Source organism: Lottia gigantea (assembly GCF_000327385.1).
Source record: "Lottia gigantea unplaced genomic scaffold LOTGIsca_14, whole genome shotgun sequence".
NCBI classification, from domain to species: domain Eukaryota; kingdom Metazoa; phylum Mollusca; class Gastropoda; family Lottiidae; genus Lottia; species Lottia gigantea.
Window position 1 is genome coordinate 1,491,126 of NW_008707617.1, and position 23,864 is coordinate 1,514,989.

Genomic DNA, 23,864 nt, shown 5'->3' on the forward strand with positions numbered 1-23,864 from the left:
AACCTTGTCTAGCTGAAATTCTGTTAATTTCCACGATATAAGATGAGAATAAGACCAAGAGTTTCCAGCATGTGCCTTGTACAAGAAGTCACAATGACCTATTAATGCTACAAGAAAATCAAATTATGAAGATATTACAAGACTAATTCAAAATAGATATCGCGGAGGAGATCAGCCAATATTTGCACAAAATCAATGTCAAATTACTCATCATTCTGAACAACTGACCTTGAAGCTTCGGTCCCAGAAGTTTATTTATCGTGCTTGTTTATGCTTAGTGATGATCACATTACATGATTACGCGTTTGGATACCTGGCTTTAATCATTTCACAATAACATCAGTTCCAAAAGGCTATACAAGCTTCATTTTCTTTTGACCTATTGTTCAGTGCGCTTCAGAAGTAAACCTAATTGTTACTAGGTAGATTTCGCACTTGGAGGAAACGCGAAGCAACCTCATCGAAAAACTATTGAAGTTCTCGAAGATATCCGGTTAATTGTGTTATGCAGGAAACTATGATATAAAAATACAAGATTAGACATCATTTACTGATATTATTTATTTATTTTTTATATTACAAAATTAAGAACGACAGATAACATCACCGGCTCATGGCGTGTACGTTTCACGACTCATCCGCTATGGTAGGGCTTCTTCAATTTATGAAGACCTTCTGGCCCGAGGTCGGGGTTTAACTTTGAAGTTGCTTAAGCAGGCTTACTTGACACTTCAAACTTCATTCAGGAAATTTCATGGTCGTTTTGGTTAACCTGTGAACAAATATGACAAATCTGTTTCTTGAATCTTGTTTGGTCAGGCATAGATTGATCTGATTGTATCTCATGCTGTTGACCTCAATGCGAAGCAGTTCATGCTCACTCTTTTCAAAACACCTGGTGGTACTTTTCTGTTGATGAGTCCACTACTCTACAACTTTTACTATCGAATTTGATATGCTTTGAACGGGATTTAGATAAACTGAATGCTTGTACGGATGTTTATGATCAAGATAGTGGACCACAGCCATATATGCCCACCACGGGATGCGAATGGTAAATATTAAAGATTTTGGGGCAAGGGCAATAACTCTGCTTCTAACGGTCGAAAATAGCTCAAATTCGAACTCGATCTTCGTTTTATGAATATGTATATACAGACCGAATTTCATTTGATTCCATCAAATAATCTAGTTTTTAGAGTGTTTACAAGCAAATGTCGACGGACGGACAGGGGTGCCGACAATATACGTTCACATAGTGAGATGTGGGCGTATAAAAATGTGTGTTAAATTAAAGCATGGTACACGTGTATCGAGCTGTATAACGTTCTCGACAGAAAACGTCGTTTAACTTTGATTGAACATTTCTCATTCTTTATTCCATTGGTTCTGTATGCCGTCCCAGGACTTAGTCTGACAATGGGACTCGACAATCAATAAAGACTGACGTAGGTGAATCCAAGGTGATAGAATATACCGAGGCTGAGGTAGATCTAGCGTCTTTCTTTCTAAACAATAAAAGTTGGGCATTGGACATATCCTAAGAAGGGAACTTTTAAATTTAATTATTAAATGAGAAGATATAGTTTGGTCGTATTTACGTAAGTAGTTTTAAAAAATTACGTATAGTTGTGCTTTTATTGTCCTGTAATTGTCATTTAAATGGGATAAAATCGTTAAAAGACTCACAAAAAGTAACATGTATTAGTATTTACAACTTCAAATTCAATGGTAATTACAGAATGAGAATGAAAAAGTGGGAACGAGAAATTTTCCATAAGAGTCATTTCACTAAATAATTCTTAAGCACCATTCTTTTCACAAAAGAGATTGTTGAAACGTTTCGTACAATAAAACCAAGGAGTAGTATACCTATACCAAAAAATTGTACTCCTTTATTCATTGATAAGATACCTTTTCCCACTCTAATTTCTGCAAATTCCAACGTTACAATAAAACCAAATAAACCAAATGATTTCGATTTAGGATTCACAATTTATTCAAAGAATGATGATTCCAATAGGTGTACTTATGCTGAATAACGGTAAATTATGGTATACTACTCCTTAGTGTTATTACACACTACGTTTCAACAATCTACATTGTCATCATCAGGTGAAGTGAGGGTACATGGTACAAGCAACAGTTAATTATATACTTTTGTTGTACTTGCAGAGCATTCAAATTTCATTGTCTGTTGTTTAGTAAACGATCCCCAGTGCACAATGCATGGCCTTGCTCATTTTCATTAGACCAATTAGGTGCACATGAATGGAACGTTAAACTCCATTCATGTCATTTTTTGTTTAGGAAGCGCTCAGCATAATTTTAAGAAACAATGGTTTGGGCAAACCACATTTTATCTTATCACAAAACAGTACAGTATCCATGATCATAACACATGTTCACATAAACGATATGAACGCGTAGCACAGGTTATTAAAATTGCAAATTAGGTCAGGTATTCGTACGTCATGTAAACAAACAAAATGACATCACTTGAAGTTGATAACTCTGTGAAAATGGAAGGTCAAGGGCATAACATTGCCCAAAATAACTTCGACAACTAGTTTTAATTCAGTAATCACATGAACGTGTTAACCAAGGTATTTTTGTAGAAAGGTGAAAAAAAACATCCTCAAAATGAAGGTCCTACATATAAAAGTGCAAGGCTCGGGTAATATTAAATCTAAATCTTATTCATAAATTTCTACTATTAATAATTAGCTTAAGACTAAAGTTCGATTGGTCAAACGGATGACGAACGTGTCCCTTTCAGGGAATTGTCCTCGATAGTTTGGTATATGAACACATCAGTGAGCCAAAGGTAGACAGATTCTGATCTATAAGGAGTAAGATTATCTTGAAGAATTTTCAACACCAAGAGATCTTGTAGAATATCTTGATGCTCTTACCTTCCCATTTGGACAAAAAGATAAAAAATTATTGCTTAGTCCAGAAAAGTGTGGTGCTATTTATTAATTTTAGCTGATATGAAACTGTTGATTAAATCATATTCAAGAATCTATGGAATATTTAGTAGGGCACGAAATATCTTAATCGTTCACATCTTTCTGAAGCATTTTGCATAATGACATTTATGCGTGTTAGGTTTTTAAGGTTGTCTTCCTGTCTTATTTTTAGGATGTAGATTCTTTCCACATCTAATATATATCCTGCAATAAAGTTATTATACATATTTAAAACCTTCAAAAATCGATACTATAGCCTTTTAACCAGAAGCGATTTCAGTCAAACATGAGTTATCGATCTTGTTACCATGGACGCCATTGTTAAACTAAGCACACAACACAAACAATAAAGGTTTTCTTCTGTATTTTGTGGCCCGTGAAAATTAAAGGAATTGTTCCAGATGAAATTAGTAGTCCATTCTCTATTTAATTCCAGATCAAAATATAAGTTGATTACCATTTTTTTGTTCTCAAAAAGTTAAGTTTAGTTTGATCTGAAATTAGAAAAAATAAAAACTCGCAGTATAGTTCAATCTGTGCATGAAAAAACGCTATTTGCTCATCCTCATAAAAGAGCATTGAATTCATACATAGTTTTCATCATAAGGTTACTTTGGATATACGTTAGGCAAATGTAACAATAATAAACCTTTTCAATATAGTAATCTTTTCATTTTTCGTATTTTTATGTCAGCATTTATGTACATGTATATTTCACAGACAATAAAACAAAATATTTTTTACCATGATAGAAGTTAGTGAAGTGATACACAAGGCCAATATAGATTATTCACTGAATCTATTTGGCGTATATATTTGTTTTAAGGTGATCTAACATTTGATCCTTAAGGCATGAAAGTTAATTGACATATCAAATAGAATGTCAGAGTCAGGATGGTAATGTCAATATAGGTTAATGTGTCAACAATATACCACTAAGTCAATAATCCTGTCTTTTTTGATGAAATGCCGCAAATAATGTCAGTTTATATGACACTCGATTCTTTAATAATTTTAATACTTTATATCAAGTAATTTATAACTTAGGAATTCAGAAAAATACTATCTTTCATTCATGTATTGCTTCAAATACCTTAATCGGCCGGGGTCGGCTCTCACCCGTTAATATCTTTTTTCTATAGTGGCAGGCTATATGCATATCTCCTTGAAGTATACATATGTACAACTTCCCTCTAACTCTGGGTTGGAACGCTGTCTTTTTGTGGCATTGGAATAGCTCAGTTGGTAGGGAGTTGTTTTTTGGTCTGCGATTAGTTGTGATTTCAAATACCCTTCATGTTAAGAAAAATTTTGAAGCACTGTGCCAGTGTTCCGAGAGTCGGACCGGTGTGCGCTTTCACCACCTAAAACCTAATGTTATTACGATGGCATTATAGACGGTAGATAATGAGTTAAAATTATTACAACACCATAGGACGTGCTTTATTGAAATTGATTACATCAATTATATCACAATACGTGTTGCCCTGAAAATGTCACAATATGATAGATTTATCGCTAACGATTTAATATTTATCACAATACACAAAGTCTATGTTGCACATTCTAAAAATAACGAGTTGTTTTTAATACATTTATCACAATGAGTGTCACGTTTGATTTTATTATATTACGATGTTATAAATTATCCCATTTGTTAGTTTTTCATGTGTTGTTTCAAACTTATCACATTTGTTAGTTTTTCAGGTGTTGTTTCAAACTTATCACATTTGTTAGTTTTTTAAGGTGTTGTTTCAAACTTATCACATTTGTTACTTTTTTAAGGTGCTGTTTCAAACTTATCACATTTGTTAGTCTTTCAGGCATTGTTTCAAACTTATCACATTTGTTAGTTTTTCAGGTGTTGTTTCAAACTTATCACATTTGTTAGTTTTTTAAGGTGTTGTTTCAAACTTATCACATTTGTTACTTTTTTAAGGTGCTGTTTCAAACTTATCACATTTGTTAATCTTTCAGGTGTTGTTTCAAACTTATCACATTTGTTAGTTTTTCAGGTGTTGTTTCAAACTTATCACATTTGTTAGTTTTTTCAGGTGTTGATTCAAACTTATCACATTTGTTAGTTTTTTATCTGTTGTTTCAAACTTATGACATTTGTTAGTTTTTCAGGTGTTGTTTCAAACTTATGACATTGTTAGTTTTTTAAGGTGTTGTTTCAAACTTATCACATTTGTTAGTTTTTTAAGGTGTTGATTCAAACTTATCACATTTGTTAGTTTTTTATCTGTTGTTTCAAACTTATGACATTTGTTAGTTTTTCAGGTGTTGTTTCAAACTTATGACATTGTTAGTTTTTTAAGGCGTTATTCACAATTGGGATTCTTTTCAAGTTCATCACTTTACTTAGTTTTTTCACCATAGGATTTGTTTAAATTTATCACATTTGTTAGTGTTTTAACAATAGAGGTTGTTTTCAAATTAATAACATTAGTTTTTCACAATAGAGTTTTTAATAAAATTTATCCCATTTGTTAGTTTTTTCACCAAAAAGGTTTCTTATAAAATTTATCACATTTGTTATTTTTTTCACCATAGTGGTTGTTTAGAATTTATCACATTTGTTAGTTTTTCAGGAGCTGTTTTAAAATTTATCCCATTTGATAGTTTTTTCAGGTGTTGTTTCAAACTTATTACATTTGTTATGTTTTTTCATGGTTTGTTTTCAAATATATCACATTTGTTAGTTTTTTTCACAAAATGGCTTGTTTTCATATGTATCACATTTGTTAGTTTTTCGCAATAGAGATTCTTATAAAATTTATCATATTTGTTAGTTTTTTTCACAATTGGGATTCTTTTCAAGTTCATCACATTACTTAGTTTTTTCACCATAGGATTTGTTTAAATTTATCACATTTGTTAGTGTATTAACAATAGAGGTTGTTTTCAAATTTGTCACATTTGTTAATTTTTTCACAGTTTGGGTTATTTTCAAGTTCATAACAATAGATCTTGTTTTCAAATTGATCACACTTGTTTTTTTTCTATAATAGGGGTTGTTTTATTTCGTGGAGGGGGTGATTAAATGAGCGTTTTCGTTATATTGAGATCATTTTTATTTCGTAAAAAGGGTACCTAAATCGTTGTAGCTGATGAAACAATACGCCCTTTATATCATTGATATGCAGTAATATAACAGAAAACCCCGAGGCAGAATGTTTAAAAGACAACACTACTTGCATACTTCTGGAGATTTTCCAAACATAAGTACTCGGCAAACCAAAATAGAAATTGAATTTTAGTGGTAAATATGAGAGTATAGACAATCACTTGATAAAAATGGAGAGAGTCCACGAAGAATAAATAAACTAATAATGGATTGATATAAATATTTATTACATTTGCGGGTACTTCTGAGAATGTTTCCCGGTATTGAAGACTTTGCATCTCGGATCGACGATTTTTCAGTAGATTAAATCCAGCAGTTGCTCCCAGATTCTGCTAGCTAATCAGAAGGTTGATCTTATCTCTATTCAGTTATATAAATAGTATTTGAATTGAATAGCTTTTCTTTTAATGCACTCTTGAATATTTAACTTACAATGAATCATACAAGAATGCATGGGCAAGGACGTTTAGGTCCTCGTGAGAACATTCAGATAAATGAAAATGAATTTGTAGACAGTAGCCAAACAATAAACTGAACTTGGGTCCCATTGTTCAATAATGACGAAAGAGCTAGCCTTATAAAAAATATATATATTTTCTTCACAACCACAAAAAGCAGTAAAATACACTTGAAGTACGTTATTGTCATTTCATGAAAATCGATCTTTAGATATATATTCAAACAATAGAAAAATAATACTGTCCTTTCAATTTTTCAATATCAAGCGTGGAGGACCACGTCACCAAAATGGCGCCTTTCGGTAACTTGGTAACGTCAAGTTGATCGAACTCTTTTATGAAAAGGCTTAATCTTAATATATTATTTCTAAGTAGTAGACAAAAGAAGAGGTTCTAAAGACTTGCTAACAGGCTAGAAGGGAGTTAAATCATAAATATTTATTAGCGATTGAAGTTTGAATAGATCTTACAGACAATAGATTTGAACGTCGATCGATACCTTCTTTGTTTTTTGATGGGACGACTCAATCAATAATAAATAACATGACTAGGTTCTAGTGTTGCCTGCAATTCAATTGCCAGGTACAAAGACATTTTACTTCAGGTATTTGTTTAAATGCCAGGATAGTTCCATTTCTTTTTATACTTCTGATTCTTTTTGTAAGTATTTTTAAGAAATGTAATTTTGTACTTTATAGGTACTATATTCTTAAAGAGATTTAGACAGGTACTTTATTCTGAAAGTGATTTATACAGGTACTATATTGTGAAAGAGATATAGATAGGATCTATATTCTAAAAGGGATTTAGACAGACAGGTACTATATTTTGAAAGAGATTTAGACAGGTATAATATTCTGATATGGATTTAGACAGGTGCTATATTCTGAAAGAGATTTAGATAGGATCTATATTCTGAAAGGGATTTAGACAGGTACTATATTCTGAAAGAGATTTAGATAGGATCTATATTCTGAAAGGGATTTAGACAGGTACTATATTCTGAAAGAGATTTAGATAAGATCTATATTCTGAAAGGGATTTAGACAGGTACTATATTCTGAAAGAGATTAAGTCATGTTCTATATTCTGAAAATGATTAAATCAAATGAAATGAATGGAGTTTTACGCCCTACTCAGAAAGAGATTAAGGCGTGTACTATATTCTGAAATAGATTTAGACACGTACTATATTCTGAAAGAGATTTAGATAGGATCTATATTCTGAAAGAGATTTAGACAGGTATCATATTTTGAATAGATTTAGACACGTATAATATTTTCAAATAGATTTAGACACGTACTATCCTTAAATATTTATTATTATATTATCCTGTATGAGATTTAGACAGGTATCATATCCCGAAAGAGATTTTGACAATTACTGTTTTCCTATTTCCGAATGAGATTTAGACATGCACTAATTTCAGCAAGAGACTTAGACAGATACAATATTCCAAATGAGATTTAGTTAGGATCTATATTCTGAAAGATATTAAGTCATGTTCTATATTCTGAAAATGATTAAATCAGATGAAATGAATGGAGTTTTACGCCCTACTCAGAAATAGATTAAGACTCGTACTATATTCTGAAAGAGATTTAGACACGTACTATCCTTAAATATTTATTATTATATTATCCTGTATGAGATTTAGACAGGTATCATATCCCGAAGGATATTTTGGCAATTACTGTTTTCCTATATCCAAAAGAGATTTAGACATGCACTATTTTCAGCAAGAGATTTAGACAGATACAATAATCTGAATGAGATTTAGGCAGTTACAATATTCTGAATGAGATTTAGGCAGATACAATATTCCGAATGAGATTAAGACAGGTACTATAAGAGGTTTAGACAGGTATACAATTTTTTTTCTTTGTAAGAATTACTCCAAAATTCAGAAGGCACCTTTTTCATGGAAAACAAATTAATCGGTTTTTTTCTTTGCTGAAAATGTCCTTATTGGGTATTAGTTCAATGAAAGGGAATATATTTCAGATTTTATTAACATCATAATATTTTTCGACAAGAAATTTTAAAAAGACTGGTACTTGTTTTTTGAAAATGGTGGAATCTATTAAGCGGTAATTTAGTGAAAAGATGTCTTATATCGCTAAAAATAACAGGTCAAAATATTATAATCATAGCTTTGATACTTGAAAATTCCTGAAATGAAAAGTTTTATCGTTATTTCTGGTCACTCACTTAAGACACATTTATTCAGTTCTATACATTTAAAAGAAAACTGCAATCTTTGTAATTTCAGGGATACTATCGTTGAACTACAAGCATGTTCTGAAAAATTAAGACAAACCCCAGAAGATATCACAGTGCTCAAAAACTAATCAAATAACTTTTCACGATGGGAACGACGAAGAAAAAAGATGGATGCTGCAAGAAATTTGCAAAATTTTTGTTTTCACATGTGGGATTATGTGGTATGGTGGTGTTATATTGTGTAGCTGGAGGCTTTATTTTCGAGCATTTAGAGAAAAATAACGAACAAATGATTTGCTATGAATCCAGAAGCGAATACAATCCCATGGAGAACAAAACCATCGAAAGTATACTCAAAATCTTCAACGATTATGGATTTCCAACCGAGAACAACAGAGCTTTAATGGAAGTACAAGTTAAAAGCGTCTTGGAAACGTTCAGGAATAACACTCTTGCTATTGGTTATGATGGGAGAGTTTGCGGAACTTATGGCGAACCAGGTGGTCCTGTCTACGCTTGGTCATGGGCTGGCTCTGTAATGTTTTCAGTTACTGTGATATCCACGATAGGTAAGTAGCTATTCATACCATGCAATTTCTTTAATTTAATTTCTGCCACATCTTAAATACTCAGTTAAGTTAGGATTAGGCTGCGAAATTAACCCCGATATTACATGTTAAAATCTGGTACATGTATGTCTAAAACTTCCAGGAAAAATTAGCCATAAAAGTGTAAAAACAGCCTTGTCTTAAAGAATATTTTAATGTTCATCATCAGTAATGCTATTTTAATTTTTATTAAGCCTATTGTCATTGTTAGTAAATTGCATATAATTACAAAATATCAACCTAATATAAGCACCACCCTTTAGTAAGCAGCCACTTCTGGGCATTACCTTGACCCGCATGCTTAAATGGACATTCCGCTTTTTTGCTAAAAGTTTTCATTATAAAAAAACTTCGTGAATTATACCTGACAATAAAGTATACCATTTATAACTATGTATCTTCTTGATCAAGCTGAATTTATTTTAAAAGGGTTAATTAAAAACTGAGGCTACTAATTATTTGTTAATGAAACAGTTTGACTTAGTTTTGGTGTTCGACTTCATAATGGTTCGATATTATTTGTTGAAAACTTTAGAAAACGAAGGAGAAAAATTCCTTTACAATTAGGCGTTTATTTTACTCAAATCCGTACGCTAGTTTTCTAACAGCTTTCAAAAAGCATAACAAACTTAAAAACCTTACGTAACATTAATACAAGTTTGACTGTACATCAAATAAATCATATAAATCAAATAATAAGGAAATCTTGTCGAAAAGTAGAGATTATCATGTTTTGCCTACGTTTGGAAGTTTATGAAGAGACCATAAAATCCGCAAGTGACCCTGAACTTCATATTGTGTTGGAAAACGACGTAGTTGTTTTATCATGAATGTAAAATAATGTTTGAACGATATAATATCAGCCAATCACCATTATTTCTAGATTGTAGTTGGGAGAAGATTGCGTGTGTAGGAAAACATACTCGTAAGATAAATCATAAATTATGTAGACGCAATGATTGATTAAGACACGAAAACAAATTCAGATTTCGAACATTGAATATATCGGCCTGTGAATTGTGAAGTACATTTAACAGAATCAGGAGCACTTTTAGTTCTTTTGTCCGTAATTCGAAATTTCTTTTGCGAACACTAATCAAATTAAGCCCTTAATAATAAACTATGCATTATCAAATATAAAGCGTTTTACTGGTCTTCGAGTCACCAGCATCTGTTAATTTCGACGTTACACAAGCCATTATTAAAAACAGGGACACTTCTATCGACGTTACTCGTTAATGCCACAGTTTAACATTATTTACGAAGTTGCTGTAAACCACAAACTTTCAGTTACTAATACTAGTTTTGCAACCCTTTTGCGCCAGGTGTGTTGTGGTACAAATCGACTACTAAACATTCGCTGTCCTCAGATGCCTTTGAAAAATTGTTCTCATGACCTTTTGATTGAAATGACATACCTGATCTATCTTCAAAGACAATCAATATTTGAGCAAAGGACGTTAAGAGGAGTGCATTCACCCATGACTCATTGGACATCTTCCGGTGTGTGACAATTCTTCAATTCGATTTTTTTTATTGGGCTAGAAATCAATTCTTCTGAACGCCTGATAAATAGAATCTTACACAATTGTAATCTTTCAACTGAAATATTTTGGGCTTTAGTATATGAAGGGGTGTGATGAGATCGATGGAAAGAACGAATATTACTAACTAATAGTTTTTAAGTGTGACGGATCGTAAAACAAAACCACCTAAAGACTCTTAGTTCTGCATAAGAATAATGACGCACTGCCTAAAACTAGAATATCTCTATTTCAGGATTTGGACACATCGCACCAAAAACGGTATGGGGTCGATTAGTCTGTATTGCATATGCTGTTCTTGGAATCCCTCTTATGTTGTTGTGTTTGGCAAATATCGGCGACGTCCTAGCTGACATATTTAGATTCATTTATGCCAAGATCTGCTGTTGTGGATGCTGCCGACGAAAGAAGAAGGAGCGATCGACCAAGGTTGTAGAGATCAAACCAATGCAGAGAGGCGGCGATAACTGGAAATCTGATAAATCAAATATGGTCATGAATAACTCCGTCAAGGATCATAACGAATTCTCAAAACTTCCTTGTAAATCACCAACTGGAAGCACAGATACCAATGATACCACCAAATTAAAATTATCATCACGATCACCCAGTCCTTTGGCTAAATCCAGTGTGAAAATCGTTCCATTAGATGTAAAAACGATGAATCGACCTGACCCTATGATTCTCGACGATGATAGCGATGATGACGATGATGATTTGGATGAAAAGAAAATCACTGTACCACTTACCATTACTATGATTGTAATTGGTGGCTACATATTCGGCGGTGCAGTATTGTTTGCCTTATGGGAAGGATGGGATTGGCTACAGTCTGGTTATTTCTGTTTTATTACTCTCAGTACCATTGGCTTCGGTGATGTTGTGCCCGGAACAGATTTCGACAATCCACAATCACAAGCTCAACTACTACTTGGCGCCGTATATGTCCTGTTCGGTATGGCTATATTATCTATGTGTTTCTCACTTATGCAGGATGAAATAATAGCGAAATGCAGATGGGTTGGACAAAAACTGGGCATTCTCGAGCCTACCGAGGAATAAGATACCTTTTACTTTCGCCCATGTGATGTAGATTGATACGACACTTATTTAAAGTCTGTGCAATACGTCATCTTTTTAGATGGAGACTTTGGGATAATAATTGAGACATAAATGAGGTCGCGTCAATTTGATTTTTGGTTCTGTAGAATTTGAGTGAGAAAGCGTAGATAGAAACCAGCAAATGCACATCTGTGAAAATCAAAGCACGTATTTGCGTTCGCTTCATGAAGTAGAAATTTCCGATTTGGCAGGCCTCGTCAAAATAAATAAAGCAAGTATCACCTCAATCATATTGAGAGTTTAATTTGCATTAAAACAAGTAATTTGGCATAAACTACCTACTTTGGCATACGACGAACTAAAATTCAAATTGGTGTGGCCTTAGAGGAATATATATCTCGTAGAAGTGCAATTGATTTCTTTTATCTTATTTCCAAAGAAAAGTTAACATATGAACATTATTTTTTCTGGATACTGCTGAACGTGCAATCTCCTGATTACCCTGTACCCTCAGTCCTCATTTTACAAATTAGTTATTTTTATTTCTATATTTTTTAATGAATGTTGTATACTTAAGTGAATTTTTATTATTGTTCGTCATTTAAATTGTAAAATCGGAAACTAGGGTTCCTTTGATCATGATGTGTATTTTCCACATATGAATTACGTTTCAGATCTGATTTAATATTAACGTTGGGATGGAACTATATAAAAGGTACCAGTGAACTTCGCCGGACATCGTACTTGTCTTTTCGCACCTAAACTCTCTTTTGCAGATTGAGACGATGGTTAAAGGGATAGGTTCGCCATGGCCATTCTGTAGTCTCAGAAACGGGATTTTTTCAGCTGATTTTATCAGTAATAGTGTTTACAGCGCAACGTCGAAATTTGAGCCTTCAAATCCATGTATGTCAAGAAATATGCGCTTTTGAAAGTTAAAAAGACGACTCGTCTTTTCTTGAGACTAAAGACATTAACAAATATTCAAGACTCGAAACAACCCCCAATAATGGCGAACTTGTCTCTTTAAGACATTAGACATAATAGGCAGAATAACTAACAATAAGATCTGATTTATTTCACTGAAAGCCACGAAAGCATATACATTCCTCCAACGAATCAGACTATTTGTACAAACCTCTATGCATGGATGTTTAGTAGTGATTTAGGGATGACCAGTTTCCGAATTTCATTTATGACAAATGTATTTAATTACACGCCCTTATTCCGTCCGAATAGTTCAATTTGCGTTTTGTTGTGGCATTTTTGCATAATATACAATTGTACGTATTTCTGTTTTATGAAATGTTTTATGAGGTGTTTTTTATCATTTAAATCCTCATCCACTCCGTCCACATATCACAGACGTTTTTAAACAGATATGATGTAGTAGGGCGTACCGCAAATACAACTGAATCACGACTGAAATTCGTATTTTTAATATATTTCAAACCTATCCGTTCTTAAAGTCTTTGAATGGCATTTAGCAATTGTGAGTACGATATATAGACACAGCTTTATGGAACAACAATCACTGGTTAAAGTTTTATGCAACGTTTCGACGTGTTTCCCCCGTCGTCCTCAGGCACATAATGAGAAGACGTGATGGGCAAACTATATATACATTAATGCTTATTATTAAGAACACACAAGAGATAAATGATTTATGGTCGAAACGTTGCATAAAACTTTAACCAGTGATTGTTGTTCCATAAAGCTGTGTCTATATATCCGTTCTTGTATTGCAATACGAATCTAATTATAGTGCAGAATGTGAAAATGAAAGTGATTTCGAGGTTCATCAACATTTTTATTTGCAAAATTTTAATTTTTTGTTCATCAACTTGTTTCGTATCGAGTCATTGTTTGAGGGCACAAAGTATTGCAAATTTAAGCTTCAAAATGTGATAATGTTTAATCAATATTACTTTGATATTAAGAAAATTGAAACACATCGTCATGGTTATGAAAAAATATATGGATTTAAAAAAACTCAATATTGTCTATTGGTAAACAAGTTCGATAATAGTTTATGCACAGCCTTAAGCGAGGCAAAGAATAATAATTACTTACAAAGGTCGATGAGTAATATAAGATAGACAAACGAGTTCAATAATATTATTTGTCGAGCCGAGTTAATGAATAGAACTTTTTTCTAATTTTGCACACAGCGAAGAACCTTTTAGTACCATTTTAGTTTAATGTTCATTAAAGTTGATAATTGATGTAAAAGAAGTATGTTCTCATCCTGTGATCTTGGCCAGTGCTTCTATAGGAGAGTATCTTGTATAACACTCAACGTGGTAAGAATCATTCCACAGCACATAGTGTCGAACCAATTTCACGTGAAAAGTGTTTGTTTTATAATGATATTTTTAATGTTATGCAGTAATTAAGATAAAGGTATATATTTGTACCCCGGTCTACACTATCTCGGGATTTGAAAGAAACACTGTAGATCTATTTTTATAGTTTACCGTATCTAGTGTTACCTTCATTATTTTTGTATCGATTTTTGCCTGGAGTTTTTGTAATTAATTTTGTGCAAATCAATCAATCCGTCCTGGCGTCTTTGAAAGTGCATGATTTATACAGTAATGGATCAATATTTATAACTGTTCCATTCCATGTCATAAGAACCTTAAAGTTGACTCGTCGTAAATGAATTAAGGCAGAATAATATATATTTTGAAATCTATGAGTTAATATGACGATATTTTACAGTTTTTTCTAAATACCATCAATTTTGATTTTACAATCGTTTAAGTAATTTAAAAGAAATATTTTTTTTCGCTGGTGGTTTGAACTGTACTAACAACATCCACGAGATTTATATAGAAGGTGTTGAGTTGACTTATGAGAATATTTTGAAGACGATTGTCAAGAACTTTCTATATATTAGAGGTTCTGTACCATAAAAAAAAAATTCCACACGAACTACTTACCAATGAAATTTACCAAATTCCAAATACGAAAAATAAGAAATTTTATTGTAAACTAAAGCTAAAATTTGAAAACCCCAAGTTGTCCAGGTGCTTGTATGTAGTTTATGTTGAGAAAGTACCAATCTGGCTCCAGATGCAAACATCCCAGACATTTGCTAAATCTTTGAAGAAATAATGACTCATTCGAGATGCAAATCAATGCTGTTTTTCGAGCTATTTTTCATTGTCGATTTTTTTAGATCTTTAGCGGATGAGCTATGAAAACGCTATGTTATGTCTGAAGCCAAATACCATGGATTTTTAATTGGCAAACGAGGTTAGCGACCATGAATTTTTGAGCTGAAAATAGGGCTGGACAGGACAATCTCATCATATTAGGACTTTCTGTTATCCCGACCTATTTTGTGATTGTGTGCCTAATTAATTTGTGATATAAGTTATTCGAAATACATTCCCTTGTATAATATCAAAGTTAAATATTGTATTGTTATCTTTTTTCAATGTTTTCATATTATCTGTTACTCTGTTATTTTAGATTTTATTGTATATTAAATTATTCTTGTTCGTTCTTTGTATTGTTTGCCATCTTTTAAAAGCTATAATGGCCCAATTACAGTAAATGCAACAAAATAAGATCCCCGGTACCACGCTGCAAATGTGGAAGACATACGCTAGTATATCATCCATTATAACGATTCGTAGATTCATATTAGCACCCACTCTTTGAATTTATTTATTCTTCATAATGAAAATTGGAAGAGGGGCCGAGAAGTAGCTTGAATGCATAGAATTTCAACGTTAAAGTACTTTTTTGACTTTTGCCCCTTTCGGGTGACAATACTTCCCTTCTCACACTGGTCTAGTGAGCTTTCTAACAATATCAAGATCGCTTGCTACACATCAAACGTGGCTAAATAATCTTATACTAAATAACCTTTCTACATTATATATATTAGTGCATATATATAATATCAATTATCTGCATCCTGAACCCAACATAGATGTTATGCAACTGTTCAAACAATCCACTGATTCCATCGTCCCGTCTTATTTGTCATAATTTCTAATTAAATGTCATTTAATTTCCAGCTACAACCGTAAACAAACTCAAAGACCGTAAATTTCTTCATTTTTTCTAACTAATGTAGTATATAAAATGGTGAAATAAGGCTTAAGAGACATAAGATTGAACCTTTTCAAAGTTATTATTATGACAACGAGTTAGGATAGCAGAGATAATGTTCATGTTGTTGAATAAGACCGATCACCGTTAAACATATTTATTCCTCAAAATCAGATGTATAAAAAATGGTTATCGGAACTTTGGCGAAAAGGCTATCATATCATCATTCATGAAAGAGATACGGCCTTACAAGATGCTTACATTTCAGCTCAGCCCTTTACATTTATAGTCAAATGCTGTTATATTCAATATGGATCACTATTACAAAGGTATCAGCCTAAAAAACACTTGCTAGTAAATCGATCGCAATATTGTACTAATAATCAGTGTTTTTCCTTGAAAAAATTACCAATTATCACCAAAATTGTCCTAAATAGTCAGGCTCCAAACAAAGCAAAAATCAATACATCAAAAATGATGAATAATTGTTACAATCTACCATATGACGATAAAAGATCAACCCGAATATGACACACAGTCATCATAAATTATAGTCTGTAGAATAGGCATGAGATGTTAGTCGACAAGGTGGTCCTATGTTGCAAACGATGAAAAAGGCATCCTCCTTGCAAACTCACAAATTAAAATGTATCAAAATCGTAGCCTGTATTTCGAGGTAAGTATGTGTACAAGTGGACGAACCCAAAAATCCCATGGGCATGCAACTATTTAAATACTTTATGCATCACCTTTGACGAAGACACCTTAAGATTATATCCCATTGTGTCGTTTTCGATTGAGTGCGTAAGATGGAACTCAGTGATGAGTGATCGAAAAAGATCCGTAACTGTTTACCTGTTCAAGATCAGCTTGACAAACTCATTGAATTCCGGTGTATATAAATGAATAATGATGAATATAGATTTTATAACGGATGTAGGATTGTTTGTGTGTGTATATATATATATATATATATCCATGCTAGACTCATTTATTATTCATACCTTAAACAATACTGACTGTTTACATCAGGAGTACATTAAAAACTTTTCTTTTAGAATACATATTGATCTTGATATACCTGTTATTTGGATCAAATTGTATCTACGTACGTAGGTCTACTTGTAGAATATTTCATCTAATCCAATGAATTCTCAGATGAGCTCAATGTCAACTTTCATCCGCCTCCACAAATATTATGGCCAGCTCCGTCGTTAGGGTGGGCCCCAAAGCAGTCTTCAGTTCAGCACAGAGATTGGTTCATTTACAGTGTCTTTGAACAAAATCAAAAGGATATATAGATTAAGATACGTTTTTGGCACCTCAAAATTGTCAGAAATGAGCTCTTTCATTCCTGGCGACGGGGCTGGCGTAAAGACATATTCAAGAAAAACATTCGAAAAGTAACCATTATTGATAGATTAAAGCGAATCTTGGTGAAAATGTTTATAATAGAGGGTACATGTGGATCCTATCGAAAATATAGATAAAATGGAAGATATTTAACACGAGTTATTTCCCTTGTTATATATTTTGCAGTTTAGAAGGTAGGATTATTGATGCAATAGCGTATCAACAAGAATGGATCCAAACAAATTGTATTTAATTTCAATTACGTAATATTGTGAAATTATTTATTATTTATCCAAAGGTTCACGAAACTCAACAAGAATATTGTCAGTTTTCTTCGAAACTAAACGTGACGTGACATTCTTAGCTCTTCCTTAATTCTTTTTCTACGAAATGTATATGACTGTTTACCAAACTAAATCTTTGTTTGCACGAGCAAGCTCTGCTGTTCACTCTACATAACGTTGTAGAAAACAACAGCCAGGGAATGGAAGTGATGGCAAGGTGGTAAAGGCTAGTACCCTTTGTTGTCCCATTCACCAGTAAGCGAATAAGTAAGAATGTCCATTCCTATTATGAGAGTACAAGGGGAATTCCCCCATGTTTATAGACAAAAAAATGATTGTCGCAGAAGTTAAATGACAATTCATAGCAAGTTAAATAAAGTACATAAGAATCTAACCTCTCACCCATTGGGCGAATTATTATTTTATCTAATTTCAGATCAAAACAGAAAAAAAAGTGCTAATAACGAATTTGTTCAATCCTAGGCCTGTACAAACTAATGTTTTTTTCATTTCGAATTATGCTAAAATATTATAAAAACAATATTTAAATAATCTTTCAACGGCATATTATAAGCACAATATATAGATAAATAACGTTTCATTTGAGAACCACATTGAAACTCTGAAGTAATAAATATACCAGAAGTATCTATCCATAAAATTGTATAATAAGATACAACCATTAATAAAAAGGTCCCTTACTTACTCATGAGCATTTGACACTATCCATAGCACTATCCATTAAAAGTTAAGTTTTTCAAAAGATGATTATGTAAACATATAAGGTAAAAACAAAATTCAGACATCAGTATAATTAAAATGAAATATAGGACATTAATCCGATTAAAATGCACCTTTATATTCAAAATAATCATGTTGTACACAATCATATATGAATTAATGCTTATTGTACATACACCACTTATACTTTTCATGGTAGTATCTCAGTTGCACCTTCTGGTTTGATATCTACTGATGGAAGAAGTTGTCCTTCAGTTGCATTGAAATGGTTTTGAAATCTTTTGGAAAGACTTCGTGATTTCTTCCTGCTTTTGATGGAATTAGTTCAAAAAGCTCTCTATATCATGTTTATTTCGTTTTTTTTTCATCACTGTTTTTTGGGTGTAGGCTACAAATACATTAGAACATTTATCATAGTTTGGTTCAATGTCATTTAATGTTGGTAAAGCGCGTGTTCTAACTAATATTTTTTTTCAGGCTTAAATAACAACATGTGCTTGATGTTCCACTTCATTAGAAATTTCCTGTGTGGGCTTCCTTCTCATATTTCTGATCTACCAAGAACCCCAAGATCTCATACCCATTCTTTTACATTGACGCAACAGTTTTTTCCCATATTTACGGTATGATTATGTATATTGATAATATTTCATTTTCACAATTTTAATATAACAAAATAAATACAGTTAAAATAACAATACTTATTCTGATGCAATGCTGTTGCATCTAAATTCGACCCGGTGTCGTTACGAAAGCTGACAATTTGGTTGTTACAATTGTATTTTAACACTTCATTCATCTTCAGTTCAGAGCAATGTTGATTGTTCGTCAATTCCCTTCGAAGTACTTTTTCGTCTTTCTCACCTTTTTCAAACTTGAAAGCAAGTATGTTTTTAAAACAAGAATCGTGTAATGTAGTCTTTAATCAAGTTATCTCCCATTGTATACTATTACTTCTATAAGATTAGATTTCATTGTGTGAGTACGAATTAATATTGTAATTGACCCTGTATAATCTTCTGTCTTTAGTGTGCTTTGCCCTGTGTCGTTGTAAACCCGTACAAAGTTCACAATCCACTCCAATATGGTCTTCCTCAGGTGAGGCAGCATGTGCATTAATTCGTGCAACAAACCGAAGTTGTCCTGAGATGGGCGAGAATATTTTATATATTCATGGATTCAAATACTCGTGTGATAGCTTACGTTACATATGCTTTGAAATCCTCCCATATGCTGGTTACAGTAATATTAGAATAGGCCTATTATTATATTACATTATATTTTCCGACAGATACACATGTGCTCGTGAATACTAGTTTTGGGTGTGCTTGTGTTGCTGTGCTTCGTGAACTATTATGTGTCCATTCAAACCATAACTTTCGTTGAATAAAATAAAATGATCAAAATATGTCTTTGATTGATAGTCGTTGTTGCTCTTACAAAATTTTGTATAAAATGCATCACATATGCTCAGGGCAGCGATTGTGGAGGTCCGCTGTTTCATTTAGGACCGCTGAACAAACATTGATCTTGGAAAGGTCAGCATCCATTGGTTCAGCAATTGATTCCAGACAAATATATTTTCTCGATAAAGATTTTCAGTTTTAAGACAAAAAGATCCCCTACTTTCTTGACATCCTCTATATCATCAGCGATACAGAATCAGAAGTAGGTTTGAACTAACATCCAGTATTACTACAGGGGCCAAGAGAATGATTGTCCCTTTGAGCTTCTGATATTTCGGCAATATTTATTTTCTTTGCATTCTTACTGAGTGCTTTTTAACGCATCCGCATCCTTCGAGACATCAGATTATTGAAAATAAATATATCTAAATCAATGCTTTCTAAAGCATACAAAATAAAGGTCACAATTACATGGCACAAGATCCAAATCCGCCTTACTTATTGACCAATTGAATTTACTTAGTTTTTCAATTGCTATCAAGTAGGTTATTTGCCAGGACAGGATCTAAAAATTTAATATCATAGATCAATGACATCAGATGATGTCCTAGAATTTGTCGAACTCAATTTTGATAATGTAATCAGGTACTAGGTTTTCAAATCAGACCTTGCATTTTTATTAATAGTATCTAAAGCATTTCGAAGAAAGTTCCTAACCGAACCTTGTCATCCTGGTGGATTCGGGACAAAATCAAATCATGAGAATGAGAATTGAAGAGCCTCTATCAACTTGTAATCAACATGTTAAAACTGGAAACAAAACTATAGAAAGAGTATGATATAATGGTTAATATTTTACTCTTGTAACTCTTAGATATAACGGTCTGTCAAAAATACACTGATACACTCTCCATCATGTGTAATATGACTGTCTATTTATAGCTTTAATGCTTCAAGTTAGTTAGTCTTCTACCATGCTTGGAACAATAATCCATCCTTTTTTTACGAAAGTTTCTTGTTTTGTTTCAGCGATGATATGACAGCAAAAAACCCAAAATTAAAGTCAGTAAATCGTTTAATCAAGTGGATATGTTTTTATTTAGTATTATTTCTAAGGTTCTTGGAAACAAATTATTCAGGTCCGGGATTGCACATGGCCATACCGAAAAAAAAACACATCCGACTAAACTTCCATCGCCTTGTAGAAGGTTTTGACATTAACATTAAAACGATCGTTCGAGGCCCAAGAATTGTCTTTGAAGATGTACCTGCAGTAATATAACAGAAGGCAAGATACAACATTGGGAACAATCAACTCAAGCCAACAGTGGAAGAATAACTTTGATTAATTTGCCATGGACAAGCCTGAAAGTATCTGACACAACCTAACATATACTGATTCCCACTATATCTTTATTTACATTCACGGAATGGACATAGTTCTTGTATGTAGCATTTTAACATTCAGGGGAAATACCAATCACCTGGTAACTAACAACACCCCTAGCAATTTTGAATGGTTTTATAGTAAAATAATACCCTCCCTTCGCGTCAGTAAGGTAGAAAAACACCACTCTCTTCAACACTTATTGTGAATACAAATAAATAAAGGTAAGAAAGAAGATAACATCAAATGAGTATTTTATAAAGACCATCTGTACATGTGTTAAACCTCGAAATAGAAACAATGTCTTGCCAAAATTCATTTGTTTCTCAACTGACTCATTAGAAGACATGATAGACAAATCATTAAGTATGAAACGAAGTGAATGGAGTTTTACGTCCTACACTTCTGTACCTATTTGGGTTGATGGAGACGGGCAACGCCACGCAGTGTACTATGAGGGAAATTTTGCCAGGACAGCATCATTAGCCTAATCTTTTCGTAGGATGATAGGTTTTTGCTGGTTTCATGAGTCATTAAAAGCGGACATGTCGTCATGGTTAAAATGCATTCAGTATTCACATTAAGTAGAAGATAAAATTGACTGTTACGAGTAGGTCGTGTGTCTTTTATCTCAAACAATGACTTGTTTTTGCTGTCCCATGGCAACGTGATGTGGCTGAACTAAGATTCTATGTAATAAAAAGTTACGGATATTTTAATTCCGAGAAGAATACACTGTCTATTCAATATGAAACTTGGGAGTAAATAAAGAGTAACGCAGGTGTATATAATATACTTCTTCAAGACTGATATTGTGTAATTTTATAAACAAGAAGTGTTCTTATTTTAATCCGCTTTTATTACAGAACTTCACCAGCCTACGTTCCATAGGTTGTAATCATTGTTAATACTTGTCTTCAGTTTACTTTCTTTAAATGGATAAAAATTAAATACATGTATTATGCATTATGTCCAAAGAAGGGTAAAGGTTCTGTCGTCCAAAAATTTTACGGGACAGTTTAAAAGACGAGTCGTCTTTTTTTGAGACACTGCCAAATATAGAAAAGACATCTGTCGAAATAGGAACAGAAATTCATAGTTTGAAATATTTTTGAAGGAATTATGCGACTTTTGTATATTTCTAGTGCTTCTGAAGATTCTAATTACATATATTCAAGACCCAAATCAAACCGGAAAATGGCGATCTGTTTCAAAGAGAAAATATCACGACCTACTAGTATATATTGTCACAGTAAGATCTAACAGATACAAAACCAATAACATTGTTCAATGAAACATACTGAAAGTGGGTTAGTTTAGAACAATGACTTGGAAGAAGTAATAGCCTTTGGTTAAACATGATTATTCGATCTTCATAGTTGATCTTTCAAACTAGATGATAAAGCGGAGGGTTATCTTGTTTTCCACACTGGAGCAGTTCAAGATGACACTTCTTTTAGTTTTGACCACTTCGACAAGTTAATGATGATATGATGAATGATGTTGAAGGGAATTATTAATTATCACTATTTGTTGCGTGATATACGGATTCGATAAGGTCAGGGTTAGGACTAGAGATGAAATGGCACTTTTTAAGGGAATTAGGCCTGATCTTTGTTGAATCAGTTTTGTTCGAGACAGAAGCAAAATTTGACATACGGAAGGGAAAAACCATCGTATAATGTTCCTAAGGTTTAGCTTTGAAAAAGTGATAGTTTATTTCTGGCCCTAACCCATGTTCCCGACTACGGGATTTGAAACGGCCCAAGTCCTTAACAAATGGGCGTTGTTTGGACACGATGACCCTAACCTTCACGATATCACATCTGGTAGGAACTGGTAGGGGAATATTTGTCGGGTTAGTAGCGTCTGTCTCACTCAGATACCCCACGCCGATGCTTTGTCGACAATTCACTTGTGTAGTGAATAAGCAAAATTGATTTTTTACACTTTATATATTTGGCTTATGTCCATGTGTTGAAAGGACTTACCAGGTGCCATAACTTTAGAATAGAATCTCTATATAAGATGATATATCCATTAAACTAAATAATTATTGAAAAACGCTTCTTAGCATGTTTCAAAATTAGTTTTATGGATTTATTGGATTATGTTGTATAGTTTTGACACTAGGTAAGTCCTCTGATAAACCAAGACTCATTTTAAGGAAGTTTTAAAAAATTCAATTTTTTGGTCATCCTAAGAGGTCGTATAGTTTTAAAGCGAACATTGGCTATCATAGGAACTTCAACAAGACGAGAAACCCCAGAAGATCACTCCAATGGAGATAAAAATAAAAAATACTCAAATTTGCATAACAATTTTTTTTTTATATAAATTTGGAAGCACCAAACATCTGTGTACAAATATCATAACATAATTACAAGAAGACCATGTTTCAGATGAAACATCATCTACAACCCATCTGAAAACACTCAATACTTCTGTCAGTAGGTACTGGAAGACCTTAAGACGTTATTAACGTTTTTGATGATCAAATATTCGGATACTTCAAGCGTCAATATGCAACGAATTAACACAAACTTCGCCCCAAACTAAAAAATCGTGTAAATATACGCTAACCAAGTTTTTATATTTAAAATTACTGGATGTTGCAAGGAAGTGAG

The 23,864-nt window shown here is 32.9% G+C and overlaps 1 protein-coding gene across 1 annotated transcript; it reads left to right on the forward strand.

Annotated features, from left to right (window-relative positions):
* Window positions 1–8,962: 8,962 nt before the first annotated feature.
* On the forward strand, window positions 8,963–11,971 carry LOTGIDRAFT_73684 (hypothetical protein; the record flags this gene model as incomplete). Its single annotated transcript, XM_009049683.1, has 3 exons — window positions 8,963–9,353; window positions 11,172–11,321; window positions 11,502–11,971. Coding segments are annotated over 3 exons (1,011 nt in total), but the record flags the coding sequence as incomplete, so codon positions are not given.
* Window positions 11,972–23,864: the final 11,893 nt, after the last annotated feature.